Source organism: Podarcis cretensis (genome assembly GCF_951804945.1).
Source record: "Podarcis cretensis genome assembly, chromosome: 8".
Lineage (NCBI taxonomy): Eukaryota > Metazoa > Chordata > Lepidosauria > Squamata > Lacertidae > Podarcis > Podarcis cretensis.
This window is the reverse complement of record NC_137177.1, coordinates 29,034,018-29,055,792: the sequence shown is the minus strand read 5'-3', so window position 1 is coordinate 29,055,792 and position 21,775 is coordinate 29,034,018. Positions and strand designations below refer to the sequence as shown.

Genomic DNA, 21,775 nt, shown 5'->3' with positions numbered 1-21,775 from the left:
TGAGGACTGTGGAGGTTGCTGAATTCTGGAGTTGGTAGCACTATAATTGTGTCACTACAAAAAGGGGCCTGCTGCTTGCAAATGAGAACCTCTCTACAAATATGGACGGCACTCATCTCATGCAGCCCCATAGGGCTCTGATTTAGGAAACTCATATGGGAGAAATCACCCCCTAAATGTCTTTTACCAGTCCTCAGCATATGGGAACTGTCAGCCAGTTCACATTTAATGCCAAACTATGATTCAGTGTTATGTGAATCTATTTTTTGCTTGTATGTCAGTGTAGTTTGTGTGTACACAATGTAGTTGTGTGTCAATGTCTGGTTTGGAGGACAAGTGCAAACCATACTTTATTGAGCTTGTGGTGGACTTCAGGAGACAGAAGAGCAATGTCCAGCCACTTTTGATTGATGGGGTCTGTGTGGAGAGGGTAACAACGTTCAGATTTTTGGGTATTGAATTACAAGAGGATCTGTCCTGGGGTGTCAACACAAGGGGGCTTGTGAAGAAGGCGCAGCAGAGACTGTACTTTTTGAGAATCCTAAGGAAAAACCATCTTCCGCAGAAACTGCTGCTTGCCTTCTATCACTGTGCCATTGAGAGCGTGCTCACTTATGGCTTATGTGTGTGGTACGGAAGCTGTACTACCCAGGACAGGATGGGGTTGTGCAGAGTTGTTAAGGCAGCAGAGAGCATTGTTGGCTGCCCACTTTCCACCTTAGAGCAGATTTATGCCACAAGGTGCCATAGGAAGGCACTGGACATAGTAAAAGATCCATCGCATCCTGGTCACTGTCTCTTCGAGCTCCTGCCGTCGGGACGGAGATACAGGACGATGAAGACAAGAACGAGCCGTCTCAAGAACAGCTTCTTCTCCAGAGCGATCTCGGCCCTGAATGGGAAACCTGGACTTTGAAAGTCATCTAATCTTCTTTGCTGTATTATATTGTATTGTTTTAATTAGTGTTTTTATAGTTGTTCTGATTTTTTTGTGGAGTGCCCTACCTGGGTGGATGGAGCAGCCAAGTAATTTTCGTTGTCCCTGAGAGGGGGCAATGACAATAAAAATATTATTATTATTATTATTATTATTATTATTATTATTATTATTGGTTTGGCTATAACAACAGACTATAGTCTGCATTAAAGAGGAAATGTGTAATGAATTGCAGGGCATCAAAGGAAGGAGAGTACAAGCACAGGATTTCTTAATTTAGAACCCAACAATGGTTTGGTGTTGTATCAGAACTGTGTGTGTGTGTGTGTGTGTGTGTGTGTGTATGAGAAGATCATAAATGAAATCATTATACCTAGAAATTGTTTTTTCTTTTCTCTTTCCCTTTATGATGCTACTGCATTGGCCATTTGGTTCACTTTGCATTCTTGCTAGCTAACAAAAGCTACATTCTTGTTCTATTTTCTCTTTCTTTTTTTTATTTCACACACAATACCGCCATAGAAAAGAAACAGAGCTAAAATGAAATATCTCCTACTGTGGCGGGAATTGCAAATTCCTTTTGGTATCCAGAACATTTGTCATTTACCACTAACATTTGGTAGAAGTCGGTTCATGTAATGCTGCAAATGTAAGATGCAAGGGGACAATTATGGAGTTTCTGTCCTAAACAATTTCTTTTTTTCTTTTTCTTTTTTTGTACATGTGTTTGGGAATGGGGAGAGAACCTGCATTTACATCAGAATTGCTTAGCTTTTGGGAGATGGGGATTCAAACTCATTGAATAGCTCTGGTGAGAGGAAAATCACTGCCCATTTCCAGGGTGTTTTTCTTTTCAACAATTCTGCATTTCCTCCCCTTGCCTTTCCCCCCACCCTTTGGTGCTAAAACCAGCAGAACCTCAGCTTTCAAGAAAAGCAAATATCTGGCTTTCTTTATAAAAGAAAAAGGGTTGAAAAAGGATAAGCCATGACTTTGAAAGTTTGCAGTGTGGCAGGGGCTAAGTACTCCAGGCATGCCTTCGCTGCTTCTCCACCAGGTCACTGAATTTAATTGGCAATATTGCAACTTTGTAAAAAAGTCGGTATAAGCTACTTCACCATATGTCCAGACATACTTTTCTTGGAACTTTGAAGTGTCAGGCATAGCTCTAACGGCTTTAGCCCAAACGTAGCAGAGTTTTCCTGCACAGCGAAGAAGCTAGTTGAGGTGGAAATGACTAGTCAGCTAGACTCAGAATAACTATTTACAGGATTTATTAAAAGGAAAAGAAACCAGCAGAGTTTCTGCATACAAAACAAAGTAAAATAAATCCTCTCTCTCTCTCTCTCTCTCTCTCTCTCTCTCTTAACCTTACACAGCACTCCTACTCCTAACACGCCACACCCCAAACATACTAGCATTCCTAGATAACAGAGTTGAGTGCTGGTCGTTAACCAATCGGAGTGAGTAGTTTCTAGGGCAAGCAGACCTTGGCTTTCTGCCAAGAGTAAATTGACACTGCCTTGAGTTAATTGTGTGAAGCCAGAATCTGTAAGTTTTCATGAGAATCAATTAACAGAAACTGAACAACTTTGACTAGTAACTTCTGGTCTGTGGTCTAAAAGAGATGAAAAGCAAGCTTGGCCCTGTCGAGAAGAGAAGAGAAGAGAAGAGAAGAGAAGAGAAGAGAAGAGAAGAGAAGAGAAGAGAGAAAAGATCCTGTAGAATTGTTCACTATTTCTGGATGTTTTCTGGATAGAGGATCAGAGAACAAGCCAGCCAGAACCCTTTTCATAAGAAACAAATTCTTTGGATTCCCCTGGCATTCTCACAAAGAAGTTTCTTCCATCCCAAACTGGCCAAAACCAGAAAAAGCAGATTAAACATTGTTCTTCCTCATTTTTTGGCACTGTTCTTTCCTTATTTGCTGCATTTTTATCCACCCGCTCCTACAGGAGCCCAGGGTGGCATATATGGTTCCCCTGCTTTATCCTCACAACATCCTTTCTACATTACCTAGCTACTTTAAATGAATTCAGTTCTCCAGGGTCTGATGAACTGCATCCAACAGTACTATAGGGTCTTTCAGGCCTAGTTTCAAAGTCTCTGTCTCATTGAGAAATCTTGGTGATGGACCTGTGGACTGGAGGCAAGCAAATGTCCCAATCTTCAAAGGGGGGTGGGAGGACCCAGACAACTGCCAACCAGCCAGCTTAATGCCAATTCCAGGAAAGGTCCTAGAACAGATATTGGAAAGTTGGTCTGTGAGCACTTAGAAAAGGGTGATGTGATTACTAAGAACCTTCATGGATTCCTCAAAAGCAAGTTCATGCCAGACTAATCTTCCTTCTTTTTTTCTTTTCTTTTTTCTTTTCTCTTCTTCTTCTTCTTCTTCTTCTTCTTCTTCTTCTTCTTCTTCTTCTTCTTCTTCCTCCTCCTCCTCCTCCTCCTCCTCCTCCTCCTCCTCTTTTTTTTTTTTTTGATAGAGTTATAAGCTTGGTGGATCAGGGGAATGCTGTGGATATATCTTGATTTCAGTAAGGCTTTTGACCAAATCCCTCAGGATAGTCTTGCATAGAAGCTATATGATGTTATTGTTACATGGATTTGTAGCTGGTTGACTGACCAAACCCAAAGAGTGCTCATCAGTGGTTCCTCTCCATCCTGGGAAAAAGTGACAAGTGAGGTTCTACAGGGTTCTGTTTTGGGCCTGGTGTTGTTCAGCATCTTTATACATGCCTTGGGTGAAGGAATAGAGGGGATGCTCACCCAAATTGCGGATGACACCATACTTGGAGGGGGAGTTTAATACTTCAGAAGATAGAATAAAGTTTCAAGATGACCTTAACAGATTGGAGAACTAGGCCAAAACTTACACAATGAATTTCAGTAGAGACAAAGTGTAAGGTTCTACACTTGAGCCAGGAATAATCAGATACAGAAATATAAGATGGGGAACACCTGGCTTGACAGTAGCACCTGTGAAAATGATCTATGGGTCTTGACAGACAAGCTTATCATGCTGCTTTTGAGTCAAAAGTGTGATGCAGCAGCAAAGAAAGCTAATACAATTCTAGGCTCCATCGGTGGAACATTAGTGTCCAGATCAAGGGAAGTAATGATATCACTCTATTCTGCCTTGATCAGACCACACTTGGAGGACGATGTCCAGTTCTGGACACCACAATTTAAGAAAGATATTGACAAGCTGGAACATGTGCAGAGAAGGGTGACCAATGTGATAAAGGGTCTGGAAACTAAGCCTTATGAGGAAAAGTTGAGGGACTTGGGTATATTTAGCCTGAAGAAGCAAAAACTGAGAAGAGATACAATAGCCACCTGCTATTTAAAGTTATCTGAAGGGCTGAGCAATGGATGATGGAGCAAGTTTGTTCTCTGCTACTCCACAGGGTGGGACCCAAACCAATGGATTCAAATAGCAAGAAATGAGATTCTGACTAAATATTAGGAAGAACTTTCAGGTGGTAAGAGCTGTCCAACAGTGGAATGGTGGTGGGCTTTCCTTCATTTGAGGTTCTTGATTAGAGGTTGAATGGTCATTTGTCAGGGATTATTTAGCTGTGATTCCTGCATTGTAGGGGGCTGGACCAGGTGACTCTTGGGGGGGTCTCTTCCAACTTTGCAATTCTGTAGGTAGGCTAGGCTGAGAGAGGGTGACTGGCCCATAGTCACCCAGTGAGTTTCATGCTTGGGTAGAGAGTTTGCCATCGAAACACTCTAATCACACAACACTGGAACTCTAGAAGCCGTGTTGCAGAATGGAAAGGTGATGATGTATAAATATCCCAGTATGACATAAATAAATGAGGAGGTAAAGGACTGGAGCTGTGGTTTTCTGCATGCAAAGCACATGTGCTGTAGCCCTTCCCCTAAATACTGAACAACTGACCTAGAGTCTGTAAGTAAATCAATGCAGCCGTTGAAGTAAATCTAAAATTAAAGTGAAGCATATGTCAATATTAGAATTCAGCATTTCCTGGCTCCTGGCCCTGCACCTGAGCATTTGTAAACAACTCTGCTGAAACAGTTGCCTTTTCCCTGCATTCTAAAAGCATTTCCCAAGATGCTGCCCTATAAATATTTGTTGGACCTTGAGGAGTTACAGAATTTGGACACTGGCTCTTGCTAACTAAATAGTCTGAACCAGGAGTAACCAGCATGGTACCTCCAGATGTTGCTGAATTACAATTCCCATCATCCCCAACCATTGGCCATGCTGGCTGAGGCCCAAGCACACAACCCTAGCACCAAAAGTTGACATCTGAGCTTCATAGCTGTTGTTAAACTCATAACAGCGAGGTCCTGCCTTTCTGGACTTCTAGTTTAATGAGGCAGCAGTGTAAATCAAAGCTGCTGAGCACATTTGAATCCCTATCCAGGCAACAACAACAGCAGAAGCAACTGCTTTTGCCTAATGTCCTGTGACCTGTCTTTTGGCAGCTCCTTAGGACCTGCAAGAGGTATGACTGAATTGAATGAATGACTGAACTCTTCTGTGACTAAGCACAAAGTATTAAGTAAACCAGGTCTCATAGAAACAGCATCCTAATTTCTATTCCAAACAAGATCTTGGCACTAATTTTGTTTTGACAAATATGATTTGACATAAGAGTAGTGGGAGTCGAGGCCTTTCATTTTTGATCTGGATTTATATTGTTCTCATCTAAATTCTTGTCTTCTCTCTCTCTCTCTCTCTCTCTCTCTCGCCCCCTCCTCCTTTCTTTTCAGTTGTAAACTCCATTATTAAAGTTAGCAAGAAAAGCTATTTGCAAATTCAACTCTGTAGCATTTAAGCGCCCTGTTATATGCAAGATTAAGTATGATAGCTTTTTAATGACTTGTGCTGTTCACTTTTGAACGTAGACAGAATGGATTAGTGTATACTTTGCTCGAAAGCTGCCCCCTCCTTCTCTCTTCTTGGTTGTGATTTTGTTTAGCAAGGAGCCACTGAAGGGAGCGTTGTTAGGCACCCATACAGATCACCTGCAAAGAGGGTGGGAAGAGAAAAGCTTGTAGGTGAGGGACTGTAGCTTAGTGGCAGAGGCTTGCTTTGTGTGCATAAGGTCCCAGGTTCATTCCCCAGTATCCCCAGTTAAAAGGGCAGGTAGCAGGTGACAGGAAAGTCTCACTTCCTTTGACCCTTGGAACCTGCTGCCAATCAGGGTAGAAAACACCTCCACTAGATGGGTAAACAGTCTGACCTGGAATAAGGCTGCCTACAATGTTCCCAAGTCTTCATTTGACACCTACTGCCTTTTTGATTGTCATTCCTGAGCACCAGGAGCAAAGGGATGGCATGCCGGGAGGGAGGTATCTGAAAATTGTTGAGTAAGGGTGGAACAATCCTGAACTTATTTCCGAAGGACAGGTGACTCACAGGTAGTTACAGCTGTTCACCTGATGTGCAGGATGCGTGTCTGGGCTTGGTTAGCACTTGCCCTTGCTGGCATGCCAGCCTTTGCACCCAGAACGCAGGCAGATCTTCAACTCTGTTGTGAGCTTTCCTCTTCGTCCTGTGCTTTCTTTGTCATGTTCAAATTATATTGTCTGTACCAATCAGTGCAAACGTGAATTGAAGGGTGGGATCTTGGAGCACCTCCCCTCCCCGCGTTTGTGATTACTTAGTGCTTTTGTGGCTTGATTACATGACAGCCTTACTTAAACTTGTTAGTGTCCATGCCTGTGTGGGTTGACGTGTGCCTTCCAAAGTATTCCCCAAACAGGCAACTGAACACACATTGTACTTCCTAATGAGCCTTGGGTGATGTGTTCCTTGTCGCTGAACCATCACCACAATTGGCCCTAACGGATACCTTTCTAGGTCAATCTCAGGAGAGAGGCCCAGGCTCACAGGAAAGAAATGAGAAGTGAAAGCGGCTTATTAGCTGCTCCAGTCCAGGATTTGTTTCCTGCAGGGCAGTCAAGACAGGTATTTGAATGCAATCCAAGGCTTGTGAATCGCATGCCTAAAAATTCTATGTGTGGTTAAAACTCAGTGCAGGATTTCCAGTTCATAATAAACTTGCTCAATTTTAATGCATTCATGCGGCTAGCCTATGTGAGGTGTAGCAGAATTTAGAATATTTTTGCAAGAGCCAGTGTTATGGCAGGAAGAATTTCATTGGGGAAAGAGAAGCAGGATGTGTTAATGGTTAGGGAGTGTGATTAGACACTAAGGAAGGAGACATTTGGACATTTAACTTGGGACCCTTTTATTTTTAGGAAACTGTTCAGGGTTATACTCTCTACCTGGTTGTTAAGAATCAGTATCCAACGTTCTCTCTCTGCTAGTGCAATGATTTTTGAGCTAGTGGGTAGGAGAGATTTAATGTTGCATAACAGAGGAATCCAACACAACAGTTGCACTAACAGAAAGTCATTGCACAACATATTTTGCAATCTGTTGTGTAACAAAGTACCAGCAACCTCCTTATGCATTTGCTTATCCAACAATTTTCCACTGACACAGAACATTTTGCCAGTCACAAAGTGACTTTAATTTAGCACTACATTGGGCACAACCCCAAAAGCCCTTGGATCAGACCAAGCTGCGTCCAACTAGTGCAGCATCTTGTTTCCCATAGTGGCCATCAGATGTCTCCCAAAAACCCAACCAAAGGGCTGTAGGCAATAGACTTCTCCCATTCTTGTTACTCAGCAGCTGGTACTCTGTGGCATGGATATTCCATTTCATCTCATGCCTCCAAACCGTTGATAGAGCCAACCACCTCCATGGTGTCTCAGCTAGTGGCCACAACTGTATCTCTGCATCTCTCTTAACAGAGAAAAGACACCTCCTTCAAGAGAACCAGCATCTCTGCTTCCTTCACACAAAAGCATAATCAACTGAATTCCATAATTTGATTATGCTTGTTTGTGAAGGAAGTGCCTCCATTTTGTTTGACCTGGATTACTTGCCCATCAGTTTCCTTGGGTGACATTTCTCCAGTGGTCACATAATCCATTGTTAAAGTACCTGTACTGGTTCTCTTGAAGGTCTGCCTGCGGTTGAATTGCCTTCCAGGCTCCATGTCGTTTTCAACCCATGGACTTGGTTTTCTTCAAGCTAGCTCAGTCGGTAGAGCATGAGAATCTCAATCTCAAGATCCTGGATTCGATACCCATGTTGGAGAGAATATTTCTGTGTTGCAGGGGGTTGGACTAGATGACCCTTGTGGTCCCTTCCAGCTATCCAAATTCTGTGATTCTAAGTCTTCCTGTGCCTTTTGCTTTTGCTTTTTTTGCCATTGTTCTGCCTCAAGAGCTGTCCATTCAGCACCCCTCACAGGCAACACGCTGAAGAGATGGAGCAGAGAGGAGTGATAAGGTTTATGGGTGGGTTGAAAACTGAACAAAGCTGCCTTGTTGCACTCATTCCATGTGCCTATTCTTCTCTGTGAACGAATGGAATAAATCAACACTGGCCTTAGAACTGCGTGGTACCAGTTCTCGGACATGAGGAGTGGGCAAAGATTGCTTCTGCTGTTATCTGAAATTGCTTCTATGGTGGGCAGTTCCTCTTGCGGCTGAAGAGAACAAATGGAAGCCTTGTGTCATCCTCAAGGCTTCCACAGTTTTGTGACCGTTTCTGCAGGCAGAGTATTTTAACTTTTTCTCTCTCTCTTTCTGACGTTGCTGTATAAAGTTAGCTTGTCTTGCATGCCTTTTGCAAAGGCTTCCCTTGGATTTAGCTTCTTCTATAGGTGACAGTCTTTCACTTCCAAGATAACACCTTCTCCCAGGGTAAGGCAGGGTCATTCTCTGACGGATTCTCTAACGGATCGACGGAAAGTCCCCTCTGCTCTCAAACCAGCCCTTTCTTCTAGGTAGGCAGCAGGATTGTTCTAAAGTTTCAGTCAAACTTCTGTATTTTAATAGTTTTCTGCTTTTCCCATTTCTCTTTATGCCCTGTCCAGTTTCTCTGAAAAGGCAACAAGGATGGCATGGGTATTAGCCTGGTTTTGCGGGGGGGGGGAGGAGAGAGAACAGGTATGATGTTGCTATAGTGCTGTTGGGGTGCATGATGTGTTGTAGTGCCGTCAGGGTGCGTAATGTAATGCAGAGTAGAAGAGGACAGGCCCCTGCTACAATGAATTTACAGTCTAAAATCTGATGCAGAGAAAACAGGGTGGTAAAACAGGGATGCAGTTTGCAACTGGTTGGGTTGCACGTGTTTCGGCTCAGTTACAGTGGGGCATGGGAATTAGGGGTTGTGCCAGCAGCTTCATAGAAAAGGTGGATTTTGAGGAGGGATTTTAAAGTAAGTAAAGAGGAGGCATTACACAAGTGCTTGGGGAGGCAGTTTCAAGCATACAGGGCAGTCAGGAGAAAGGGCAGTGTCCTCCGAGGCTGCAGCTTCCTCTCTCATCTGTTCTTATGGCAGATTAGGTAACTGGTGCTTAAGGAACTCAACATTTTCTTCTTTGTTGCCATCATTCTGACACACAGCATTTTGGAACAGGTGGCCATATCGGTCCATAATGAACGATGCATTTTCCATCAGGATAAATTCTGCAATAGCTCAACATTAATACCTCAAATTAATTTCTTGCTTTATAGGCCATAGGCAGTGATTCTGCCAGTCTCCTGGCTCAAGATTACCAACTCATGGGAAGGGAAAGCAGCAAACTCCCAGTGATAATTTTCACACTTTAATCCCAAAAATGGGATTCCTGATGTTGCTTAAGGGGTGTGTGTGGTCAACCCCCCCTTCAAAGCCTTTAAAATCTGGGCTGGTGATCATAATCCTTACAAGTGATTCTGAGAAACTGGAATAAACTAGTTCTAGGATGCCATTCTGGGCTGGCCTTAGACAGCATTCCTGCCATCTCAAAATTGCCTTCCTCCTTTACACCTCCCTGGTGTCTTCTCTGGTGTGCATCTGACCAAAGCTTTTAAAGGTTCTTTTCCTAGTTGCTTCACTGCTTCCACCTGACTGAATTTTACGCGTTTGATCTTTTTCCGGGGCAGCCCTGTTCCACTAGGGATCTCACCCTGCCAGCATGCTGAACAAAGTGAAGCATTGTTCCAGCTCTCTGCTTGCCTTTGTATGAAATTGCCACGATATCTTTGGTAATTCAACATCCTCCAGCATCATCCAAGTTGAGGAATAGTTCAAAGTCTTTTTTTCCAAGGCAATATAGCTTGTTGCAGCCTCTAGCCTTCTGCTTGCAACTAAATGCATCTCTTTCCAATGTTGAGGTACACACAGAATTGCTGGTCTTTTAATGGACTGTCTCTAGTTTGAATTATAAATAATGTTGTACAAGCTTTTCAACTGATGTACAAAAATATTCTAGCTTCATAAAGTCATTGGGGTTGAAACTGCTGGTTGTGACTACCCAGGAGGGAGTTCTTGGCAGTAGTGTGTCCCCTCCTTAAGGCAACCTCTCTGCCCCCTGAGATGTTTAAAAAATGCTATCATTCATTTGGGGCAAGGGGCTTGAGAAGGTGGCAGCAGTCCAGTTTCAGACATGCTCGGAGGAAACTGATTACTTGGATTCATTCTAGTCTGGTGTCAGTCCTGGCCATGGCACTAAAACTTCCTTGGTTGCCCACGTGGATGACATTTTATGGGAGAAAGATAGGGGAAGGTAGATCATCTGCCTTGCATGCAGAAGGTCCCAGGTTCAATCCCCAGCACCTCCAGGTAGGACTGGGAAAGATGCCTTGCCCCAAGCCCTCGAGTGCCACTGCTAGTCATTGTTGACAGTACTGAGCTAGATGAACCTGTGGGCTGACTGTATTATGGCAGCTTCCCACGTCGTGTATAGCCATCTTCTGAGAGGCTAAGGATGGAGTTTCGTATTGCACAGGGACCCTGAGGATCATCTAGCCCAACCCCCTGCAATGCAGGAGTAGGCAGCTGGCTCATACGGGGATCGAACCTACAACCTTGGTGTTATCAGCACCACACTCTAACCAGGCTCATCTTCTAGTGAGTCAATCATTGCTCCATGTAGCTTAATATAGTCTACACTGACCGGCAGCAGCCTTTCAGAGTTTCAGACAGGGGTACTCCCAGCCCCACCTGGAGATGCTGGGGATTGAACTTGGGATCTTTTGCATGCAAGGCAGATGATGCTGTACTACTGAGCCACAACCATTCCCCGAAACTCCTGTCAATCTCTTACAGCCCTCCCCTGAACTAAAATTTATGGAAACATAGGAAAGCTCAGGCTATTTGTCCATATAGCCCAAAATTGTCTGCTCTTTCTAGCAGCAGCTCTCAGTTATCTGGGGGAAAATGTCTTTCCATCACCTGCTGCTACATTGTCCTTGCAGCTGGAGCCTTCAGGGACTGAGCCTGTGTTCAACACATGTGCTGTACCACTGAGCTGTGGTCCTTCGCTGGGGTCACTTGAGGGGAAAGAATGCCTGCTGATCCAGTGTGCCTGCAGTATAGATCAGCCTGTGAAAAACAGATAGAGTAAGAGAAGGAGAAAAAGGGACATCTCCATTATTTAAAACAGAGTTCCAAATTGCAGGCAAGAATTAAGAAGTGAATTCCCTAGACTAAAGCAACTGGAAACTACTGGTTTAAGTGAAAGTAATGTGGATTGTTGGTTTTGAAACTTAGGCTGTAGATGAGGTTGAACTTTTGGATGGTTTGGGGTTTAGCCCCTTTCAGATGTGAAAACAGGTAGTTTTCTTCTTTACCTAAACAGTTCCTTGTGGAAGAGAGGGGTTTTCTGGTTTCCAGTCCTAACTGTAGAAAGCAGTGGAAACAGTGATTTTTCAGGAGAAGACATGGATATAGTAAAATACTGATAGGCTTGGGTTTGAATTTGTTGTGTCTTTCCTGAATTATAGAGGCTTTATTCTGAATGCAGGCATATTTCTGGGAAGGTCTGTTTTCAGAACCACTGCTCTTCCTGCTCTTCAAATAGGCAGTCATAATACAAGGCTTGCAAGAGTTCATTCAGAGACGTCTGTCTGCTCTGGTCTAGTGACAGCGTAAAACAGCGAACCTTTGACTTCCATTCTCATTGTCTCTACACGCTCTCTCCTCAGTGCTGCTCAGATGAAAATAGATACTCCTGTTCTAAGTGAGAGAGCAGCTCATCATAGATAGATAAAAAAATAAAAATGCCATGGGGAAGCCACTTCAGAGCGTGTCTGGTAGCCTCTGCATCAGGCTGAAAAGATATGGGATTTTTTTAACATTAAAGGGCACAGTCCAAAGGGGGATGTCCCCTCTGAAACTAAGGGGAAGAGCTGATCCCGTTCACTGCAATGGAGCTTCACACAAAAACACCCTGTTGGGTGGTGCCTGACATCATTTCATCTTTTTGACAAACAATAGGCTGGTATGTTAGACTGGAAGGCTCAAATGATGGCATGCTCTCCTACTAAATAGCCAGTGCAGTTCAGCACACAGGAAACTTACATGCAGGTGGGGCTAGGACTCTTCTCCCTGAGATACCTTTTTTGTTTAGTTAATGCATAGATCCCCTCTCCTCTGCAACCCCCCTTTTTTTGCTTAGAGTTCAGTTGCAGGAACCAACCACCTGAAGTGTACAGCCCAGACATGGGCTAACCATCTCCATGTGAAGTACATCCCTGAGAAAGAGAGAGACATTACACTGATCTGAACTTTCAGAAAGCTATCTGTCCTTTGTTTTAGCTCTGTGCTAAAAGAAATGCTTCCTTTCGTCTGTCCTGAATCTTCCCAACATTCGGCTTCCACAAGAGGTTAGTGATGGCAGCCAATTTGAATGGCTTTAGAAGAGACACGGACAAATTCATGGGCAGCAAGACTATCAGTGACTGCTAGGAATGATGGCTGTGTTCTGCCACCACTGTCGGAGGCAGTATGCCCACGAAGACCAGTTCTAGTTGCGAGTGGGGAGAGTTCTGTTGCACTTAAGCTCCTGCTTGTGAGCTTCATTTTGGGGCATCTGGTTGGCTGTGGTGAGAACAGAGTGTCACTAAATGGGCCTTCGGCGTGATCCAGCAGGACATATTGTGGGGCCATTGGCAAAAACCTGGATAGATGTTTATTTCCTATAAGAGAAATAGGGAACTTGAGACCAGATGTTCTTGCACTCCGGTTTGCCCCCCCCCCAGCAGAGTCAATCAGTGGTTGGAGATGGTGAGCAACATCTGGAGGACCACGGGTTCCACACCCCTGTCTTACAGCAAAGCTTCATTGGTTTGAACACTATTTTGCTCTGCTCACCCTGTGAAGTTTAGTATGTACACACACACACACAGATCTAATCAAAGGTGCTGCAGAAGAAAGGAGCCGATTCTTAAGTCCCTTTGTAAGACAAATGCAAGCCTTCCACCTCTTGCTTCCTTGGACATCAAGCATTCTAGGAACAGGATGAAATAATAGCTTTGTGTCTTGTTACAAAAGGCCAATGCATCACTGAAGCCCGTCCTCTGTTGTGTACACGCTGCAACAGAGAAAGCGAAACCATTCATGGTGCTGGATAAAAGAGCAGCACTTGTTATTAATCCCTCAGTGCATTTCATGTATTTAAAGACATTTATTTTACACAGCAGCCCCTTTGCCAATCCAAACTTCTTTTTTCTTCATTTCAATTAAGCATGGCTTTTATTATTCGTCTCGCAGTTCCTGTTTAGTTGGGGGGGGGGAGGAATCTAGTTCTCTCTTCTCTCTCTCTCTTTTATGAAAGGCTTTTGTGGATTATATCGTCAAATTAAATCAAGCCCATTAATGTGCTACTTTTGCAATATCACAGTAATAGTCTGTGCCTCGGGCACTCTTTGGGGGTGTTTGTTTCTCTCCCCCTCCCCATATTTGCCTGTCTTCTCGCCAGTGTCCCATGTTGCTCAGAGCTGGTACATTTCTTCCATTAATAGAAAACAGCATAAAAAGCACATAATCATTAATATTGCAAAATCATTAGAGCTGATAAAAAGAAAGGAAAGCACTGGCTTGGGCAATGTTATTTTTCATGGTCACTGCATTTTGTAAACATGTTACAGAATCAGCTTTTTTTGAAACAGCCTTGGAGCTTGGGACAGGGTTGTTTTTGTAGGGAGGGTGACTTCTCTTCCCTTGTGCTCTTTTCAGATTTCGCTAGTTAGGTCATCGTCCTTCGGTACTATTTTGCCACTAGCTGGCAGAAGCCCAGGCTTATCTTGCCAAGTTCTTTCTGCCCATGAGCGGACCTGAGGTTGACAAATTGATGGTTCACACAGACCAAGGATGAGGGGAACAGAGACTGAATCAGTCCCTCAGCCTGGGTTTCAGCTGCCTTCCCTGATACCTCCATTATTACTCAGGTGGATGTGAAACCTAAGCTACAAATGAGGTGCTAATGCTTGTTCTCCCAGATAACCTGGCTAGATTGTATAATAATGGCAGTAGTACAAGATGAGAGGAAGTTAAGGACTGCACCTTTTTAAAAACAATTCCATTGTCTGCCTTGTGGTGCACAGGCTCTGCATGCTTGAGGACCAAACTAGGTGAAAAGTTTATGAAGTGAAGCCTTGCTCATAACCGTGTGCCTAGTGGGCACATGCATGCGGCTGCACAATTTGTCATCTTCTGTGTTTTTCTTTCAGTTTGACTGCAGAGCTGTGTGTGTGGTAAAGTGCCACTGTTTCGTTTTCCCCCAACTGCTGGGTGGCCCACTGGATCCTTCAGGAGCAGGGCTTGTATTTAACCAGCAAACATTTGGAGTTAAATTGAAGAGCGAAGATCCAGTATTAATCTTCAGTATTGTGAGGTGGAGGGTGAGCGCTGGGTCCTGTGCAACTACTTACACAGCAACCAGTGCAGGATTGGGACCAGGACTGGAGGGTTCCCATGGAAGCATTTGCTTACAGGCAGCTTTCATAGACTTTTAGAGTTGGAAGAAACCCCAAGGTCATCCAGTCCAACCCCCACAATGCAAGAATCACAGGTAAAGAATCTGTGATAGAGAGCCATCCAAACACTGCTTAAAAAACCCCTTTGCACATTGTGCAGTTGCAGACACATTAGTGTATGTGTCACAAGGAGTCACAAGCAATCCTAGGTCCCTCATGCACATACTTTTTACAAAGCAGTGAAAATGTGTGTGTTCTCTCTCTGACACACACTTAAACTTTGCAGATGCACCTTAAAAACTTAATGTGTGAAACAATCTCGAACAAGCACGTCTTTTAAGATTGTGCTTGTGATTTTGATAAATTGTTGTTGTTTTATAGTCCCATTTTCTGTGGATTGTTTTTATCATTAAGCAGTATATTAATGTGTTAAATAAAATAAATGATCAAATTCTCTTCTCTGCTACTGCAGTGGTCAAAGGTGCCCCTAGTTTTCGATGCATTGTTCATAACTGCAAGAAAAACATACACTGTGTGTGTGTGTGTGTGTGTGTGTGTGTGTGTGTATTTGGTTGTGGTCAGCAATCTGCTGACTGCTTCAAAATTGTCAAAAGCGTTAATCTAGTAATTGAATGAACCAGCAGGCCTTTAAAACAAAAAGTCATTAAAAATGAAGTTGGTCCAACCATATGAAAGCCTTGCAGGAAATGTCAGCTTTTCTTCAAAATGTGGTTTACCAATAATTATTTGCATTCATTTTAAAATATTTCCCAAACCTTATTTATAATGCTCTTACCTAATATTTTCTTTTAAATGTTCAGAGCAACTTACTTGATGCTCCCTGCTAGATTTCCCCTCCAGGTGCTGACCTGGTCCACATCTCTTTGGTCTCATGAATAGATATTCTCTTCTCTCATGCAGCAGGAGAATGATGACTGTGTTATTGAGACTGTAAGGCTGCTTCCCAGCCTCTGTACTGTGCCATATTATATTATTATCTATCATTAGTATTTTAATTCTAACTCTCCCTTCATCCAAGAATCACAGGGCTATGTGCAGAATCAGAAACCATATAAAATATTATTATTATACATATGCACACAGGCTTAAAAACATCACATAATAATAATAAAAATACTATATAGGTATTCATAGGGCCAGGTGAAAGACATTTGTGTCTGTGTTTGAATGTCCCAAGTCCTGAGCAGTGGGGAGATATGGAGGCCTCAGGTACAGTTTGGCATAGAGCAGGAGTTTGGCCCCAAATTTCATTCAGGTGGTCCGTGTGTGGATTTGTGGTTGAAGATGGGAAGCAGCACCTCCATCACATTGAATATTCATATTAATTTTCAATGGTGTCTTATGCCTTCCTTTGTTTCTTACATAGCATTTTATTTTATTCACATGGAATTCAAATTGCAACACAACAAAATGTGATCTGTAAGAAATAAAAGAAGCAATAAATACACAATAAGAATCATACAGCATTTAGTATAGCACATTACATCTGCTACAACAGGCAGAAAAACAACCATTAAGTGGTCTTCCAAGAGCCTCAGCAATCTTCAAGTGGTCTGTGAGCCCTCCATTGTCCTATTTCCAATACTGCCCATGTTAAGCATGTGATGTGGGCCACTATCACTTGGCTTGTACAGAGGATGGAGCTGAGAAAAATGGCTTAGCCAAGCCTCCATGGTTAGTCCCATCAGGAGTTTACAGTAATAGAATCCACAGAGTTGGAGGGGGTTTGTGTCGGCCAACTAGGACAACCTTTTGGCTGCCCAGCTTCTGCTCAATGACCTCGAGTGGGGGAGCCACCTGGCCCTCTTACAGGTGCCACATGACGCTCATTCTGCATTTGCAGGAAATTATCTTTCAGTGTGGCAGCACTCATACTTGGCAACTGCCTGCCTGTTGGCATTAGGCAGGCACCTTCACTGGACTCTTTTCGGTGTCTGCCTAAAGCATTTTCTTTAGGCAAGCCTATCAAGTCATGTAGAATTGCTGGCATGTGTTCCAATCTGGTTTTTAGCTTATTGTTGGGTTGTCATTTTTCATGTTTTACATAGTTGTTTTAAACTGTTTTTTACTCATGATTTTATTGTTTTATTATTTTAGTAAACCGCTTTGAGGTCTTGCTATAATCAAGTAGTATATAAATATTTCATAAATAAGTTTGTTCATTTATTTTTATTTCTAGAAAGTACCACCCTCTCTTAATATATCAGGGTGGTTGGTGTGCATCAACATAAAGACTAGCTACAAGGGAAGGGAATTAAGCATTGCGTAGGGCTGTCATCATGGAAAAGTCATCTAACGAATTGCACTCAGGGGTGACTGCGGATGTACATTATTTTTTGTGACTTGGAAACTGCAGTTTTATTAATGCAGCTTAAATTTGCTGAATCTCACCTAATAGCTTCAGAGCTGGGTAGCAACTCAGTTTGAATAATAATAATAATAATAATAATAATAATAATAATAATAATAATTTATTATTTATACCCCGCCCATCTGGCTGAGTTTCCCCAGCCACTCTGGGCGGCTCCCAATCAGTGTTAAAAACAATACAGCATTACATATTAAAAACTTCCCTGAACAGGGCTGCCTTAAGATGTCTGCAACTGAAAACCTGCAATAAAAGCCATACTCAGCCCTCTGGCCCTCCTAATCTGGCATGGTGGGTGCTCAACGACCCCTCTGCTGTTGCAGTCCAAGGCAGCAGAAACGGGGGGGTTGGGGGGTTGGAGGCATTCTGCTTGGTAGTGTGACAAGGTTGTGAAGCCCCTGGTGGTTTATACATTGGGGCGCTGGAGTCAGTTGTGCTTGGTCTGCATTTGCACTGTTGCCCCCTGCTGGAGGACAATGGCAGTAACCACCAGATCCCTGCTCAGGAGGGAATTTATACTCTGCTGGTTAATCCAGCAGCACCGTTCCTTTGACAAGGCTTGTTTTGGATACCCAGAGTGTTTGTTTAGAAACCTGCTGTTGCCAGTTGCTGTCATCTCTTAGCATTCATAACGGTGCTAGAAAGCCATGAGTCACTTTTCACTGGAAATGTGCATTCATTGTTTGACAGAACAAAGGGTTCTGCATTAAGAAAGCTATCTGATCTTGCATGTCATTTCTTGCAGCTAGAGAATGGCTCCCTGCCTTTGCCAGGCAGCTGTGGAGAAAACTGTGCTTTAACCAGAAAGAGCCTGGAGAGACTGTTTGGTCTCAGAGCTTGGTCCGAAGGGTACATGTTACACCAGCTTCGCTGGAGCTATGCAGTCAGTCAGGATCTCATAACACTAGAACGGAGGCAACATTGGAAGGCAAAAGGAAGTACTTCTTCACACAGCACATAGACTACTGAATTTGATCCAACAGGAGATAGTGGTCGCCATCAACTTGGATGGCTTTCCAAAAGGATGAGACATTTCATGGAGGATAAGACTATCAGTGGCAGGGAGCCATAATGGCTATGTTCAGCTTCCACTGCGGAAGGCAGCATTCTTCTGAATACCCTGTGTTGCTTGGTGTATGGCGGGTGTATAATCTGGACTCTCCACTTCAAGCACTAAAATGTCTTGGGTCTCATTTGTTCAGGCTCTGATCTACCTCAGATTGGGCTCTCTGTTATCTCTCACGGCATATATAAGACTCATATATAAGGTAAAGGTAAAGGGACCCCTGACCATTAGGTCCAGTCGTGGCCGACTCTGGGGTTGCGGCGCTCATCTCGCTTTATTGGCCGAGGGTGCCGGTGTACAGCTTCCAGATCGTGTACAGCTTCCAGAGCAGCGCACGGAAACGCCGTTTACCCTCCCGCTGAAGCGGTACCTATTTATCTACTTGCACTTTGACATGCTCTTAATTCCTGGCATTTATCTGGCCACAACCAGAAACACAAAACAAAAATACTCTTTCTTCATTGCTGTCATAGTGGTAAGGCAACTTGTCTTTCGCATTAAGCATCCCTTCAGAGACCATTCTGGAGACACCTGCCAGTGTGTTTGGTCTTTAATGGGGCTCTGCTTCACCGGTAGGAATCCCATGCGTAACCATATTGGTGTGACCCAAGCAGCAGTTCTTCAGAATGATCTGGAAATGTGGTCTGACAAAACTATTTTCATGCAGACATCTGTTGCAGCTGATTTCCCCAGGAGCAAACCGTTTGCTTTTTATCAGGCTTTAACACATTTTGGCTTCAAATTCATAGCTGATGAGTACCACGAGTTATCAGAAGAGTTGTGAACCATTTAAAGGGTGTTTCTGTTTTAAGTCTCCTGACAGTATTGCTTTCACTGAGTCATTCATAGATTTTAAAAACTCAATACTATAGGATCTTAATATACCCCTAGGGATTTTCTGCCCTTAAACACCAGACAGTTCAGGGTCTCTCTCCTCTCTGCTCTCCATCCAGGCACCAGAAATTCAATGGAGGGAGAGATTGTTTTACTGATGTCTTTGCCCTCTTTTCTTCCTTCCTCAAATTGAGCCACTGTGCACATGCTCCGGGTCTTGTTCTAGTCCATAATCTGGGAAGGCTGAATGGGAAAACATGCAGAAGTGGAACCTGCTCAACATGCTTCAGGCCATATACCCAGTGGTGCACAGGGGCATATACCAAGTGGTGCTTCAGGCCATATACCCAGTGCTGCACAGGGGCAGTTGCCTCAGATGCAAAATATCAACACCCAGTGCTGCCTAAATACAGCTTCATGCTTCCATCTCTGGGCTCCGTTGAAAGCAACTTTCCCATGCAAACCAGGAAGTGACATCTCTGACACCGTTAGGCAGTTGAATATGCATACGTATTCCATCTACTTCCCTCCTTCCCACCCACCCCCTCTATGTGGCTCCGGTCACTGGCAACCCATGTTATACCACTGCATACACTCCCTTCTTTTACACCTGAACGGAGATCCTGTAAGAGCGTGAAGTCATATGAGGTTATTCCAGAATTCTGCTTTTCTGGAGAGTAAGCAGACTGTTCTGTGGAGGACTGAGGATAGGTGAACCTCCCTCTTGTTCATATGAATTGACAGATTAGGAGCAGAGGCTTTATTAAAATTGTTAGAGAGACAAAAGAAAGAGAACAAATTGTTACAGTTTCTGCTTTAGGAGGCCTGACTTCATCGGTCGTTCAGAATTCTCTCAGACTGCCAACAGGTAGATAGATATGGTTGGACTGATAGGCATTATACACTTAGATCTTGTAAAAACCTTCTGACAAAATCCTTCCCCGAAGGCTATTAAGTACACATAGCAGTCACAAGATAAGAGGTCAGGGTAGCCAACAGGGCACCCTCCAGATGTTTCTGACCTACAATCAAGCAATATATACATTTTATGAAATAATAACATCTGGAGGGCCCTGCATTGGCTATCCCTGCTCTGATGAAATGGTAACTGGTTAAGGAGGAGGAAGCAAATGGGTACGTGAGTGTAGGGATCATGCTAAATTATTTGGGATGATGAAATCCAAGGCAGACCATGAAGAACTCCAAATGAGTCTGAACTGTTGGTGACTAACCAGGAAAGAGTTAGCGGGGTTGCACTGGATAACTTGATGAGGAGGTCATCTCAGTGTGTGGCATCTGTGAAAAAGGCAGGGATTCCATGTGAAGCTCATTAAACTGTAGATTAAGAGGAGCAAATAAGAGGTGCTAATTGCCTTTGTTTTGCTGTGAAAGCCTGTTCTCTGTTTTTGAGAACTCTTGGTCTATGCTCCATTTCCGTTCTCCAGTCAGCCAGCTGATGGACTTGATCATGCTGCTTGCACTGATTAATTGGCGTGAACCCAGGCTGAACACACTGTTTCAACATGGGATATAAAAATTAAAGCTATGTTTTTAAGGATGGCTTGAAAACTGGGGTTCTTGTTGAAATTTCAATGACAAAGTGGTAAGTACTCCAGCACCATTCACCAGAACTTGCCCTGTCTGGAAAGCCTTCAGCAATAACCCCTTGACACTCAGCACCAGCTGAATTTTTAGCTGCAAATGTAGCTATGGAGCTGTGCCACAAAGGTAGGTTTTTTAACTAGTAGCACCAGCGTTATGGAATGCTTTCTGTGCTGAAATATGAGAGGCCCCATCAGTATTGACATCCCACTGGCTCTTGAAAACACAGTTATTTAGACAAGCATTTCCCTCAGCTCCTCACCTGAACCTCCAGATGCAATTGCTGTTTTGACTGTTTTCATTGTTATGTTACTTTAATGGGCTTGTTTTATTCTACATTTTAAGCATGTATTTAATGTTTTGATGAAATTGTTCAACTGTATATTTTAATTCTGAGTGGATATATTTTTGTAATTGGTTTTATACTTGGAAACCACTTAGAAGCCAATTTGACAAGTAAGCAGTGTGTGTGTGTGTGTGTGTGTGTGTGTGTGTGTGTGTGTTGTAACTCCCATTTACACCTCAGCCATTTCTCTGTTGCCTAGCTTCTCTGTTTGGCACACATACACATCCCAATCACAATTTCAGGCATAAACTCCTTGGGGAAGGAATTTGCCCCCTTTAAAAGTACCATATTATTTCATTTATGAATTGCTTCCTATGAAACATCTTGAAGCAATTTCACAATGCAATAAATGTGCATATAAAAGCATATATAGAAACAATTAAGAACCAATACATATATAAAAGCAGTTAAAACAATTACGTAGCTAAAAACAACAGCAGCACAGATGCCAGCCGGAATCTTGTATAAATTCTAAATGATAACGTGAATGCTAAATGTCACTTAACCATTAGTGTTTCTGGGGTTGTTGTTTTTTTACAACCACCCATGCACAAACACATGGGAAGTAGAATAAAGATCCATTTCAAACTGTTCTGTTTTCTGCTGATGCAGGAGGTCTCCGGGGAGCAACTGTGGTGGATGCCTTAGATACTCTGTATATCATGGAGCTGCAAGAAGAATTCCAAGAAGCCAAAGATTGGGTGGAGAAGAACTTTGACTTGAATGTGGTGAGTCAGTCTTTGAATATGTTTCTCTGAGCTGCAGAAACCGCCTGGCATGTTTGGGACCCTGGAG

The 21,775-nt window shown here is 43.3% G+C and overlaps 1 protein-coding gene across 1 annotated transcript in view; it reads left to right on the top strand.

The window, feature by feature from the left end:
- MAN1C1 (mannosidase alpha class 1C member 1) overlaps positions 1–21,775 on the top strand; it is a 138,585-nt gene that overhangs the window by 77,831 nt on the left and 38,979 nt on the right. Inside the window, exon 3 of the mRNA XM_079987733.1 lies at positions 21,593–21,708. Coding sequence (XP_079843859.1) covers positions 21,593–21,708 — 116 coding nt within the window. The remainder of the gene's footprint in view (positions 1–21,592; positions 21,709–21,775) is intronic.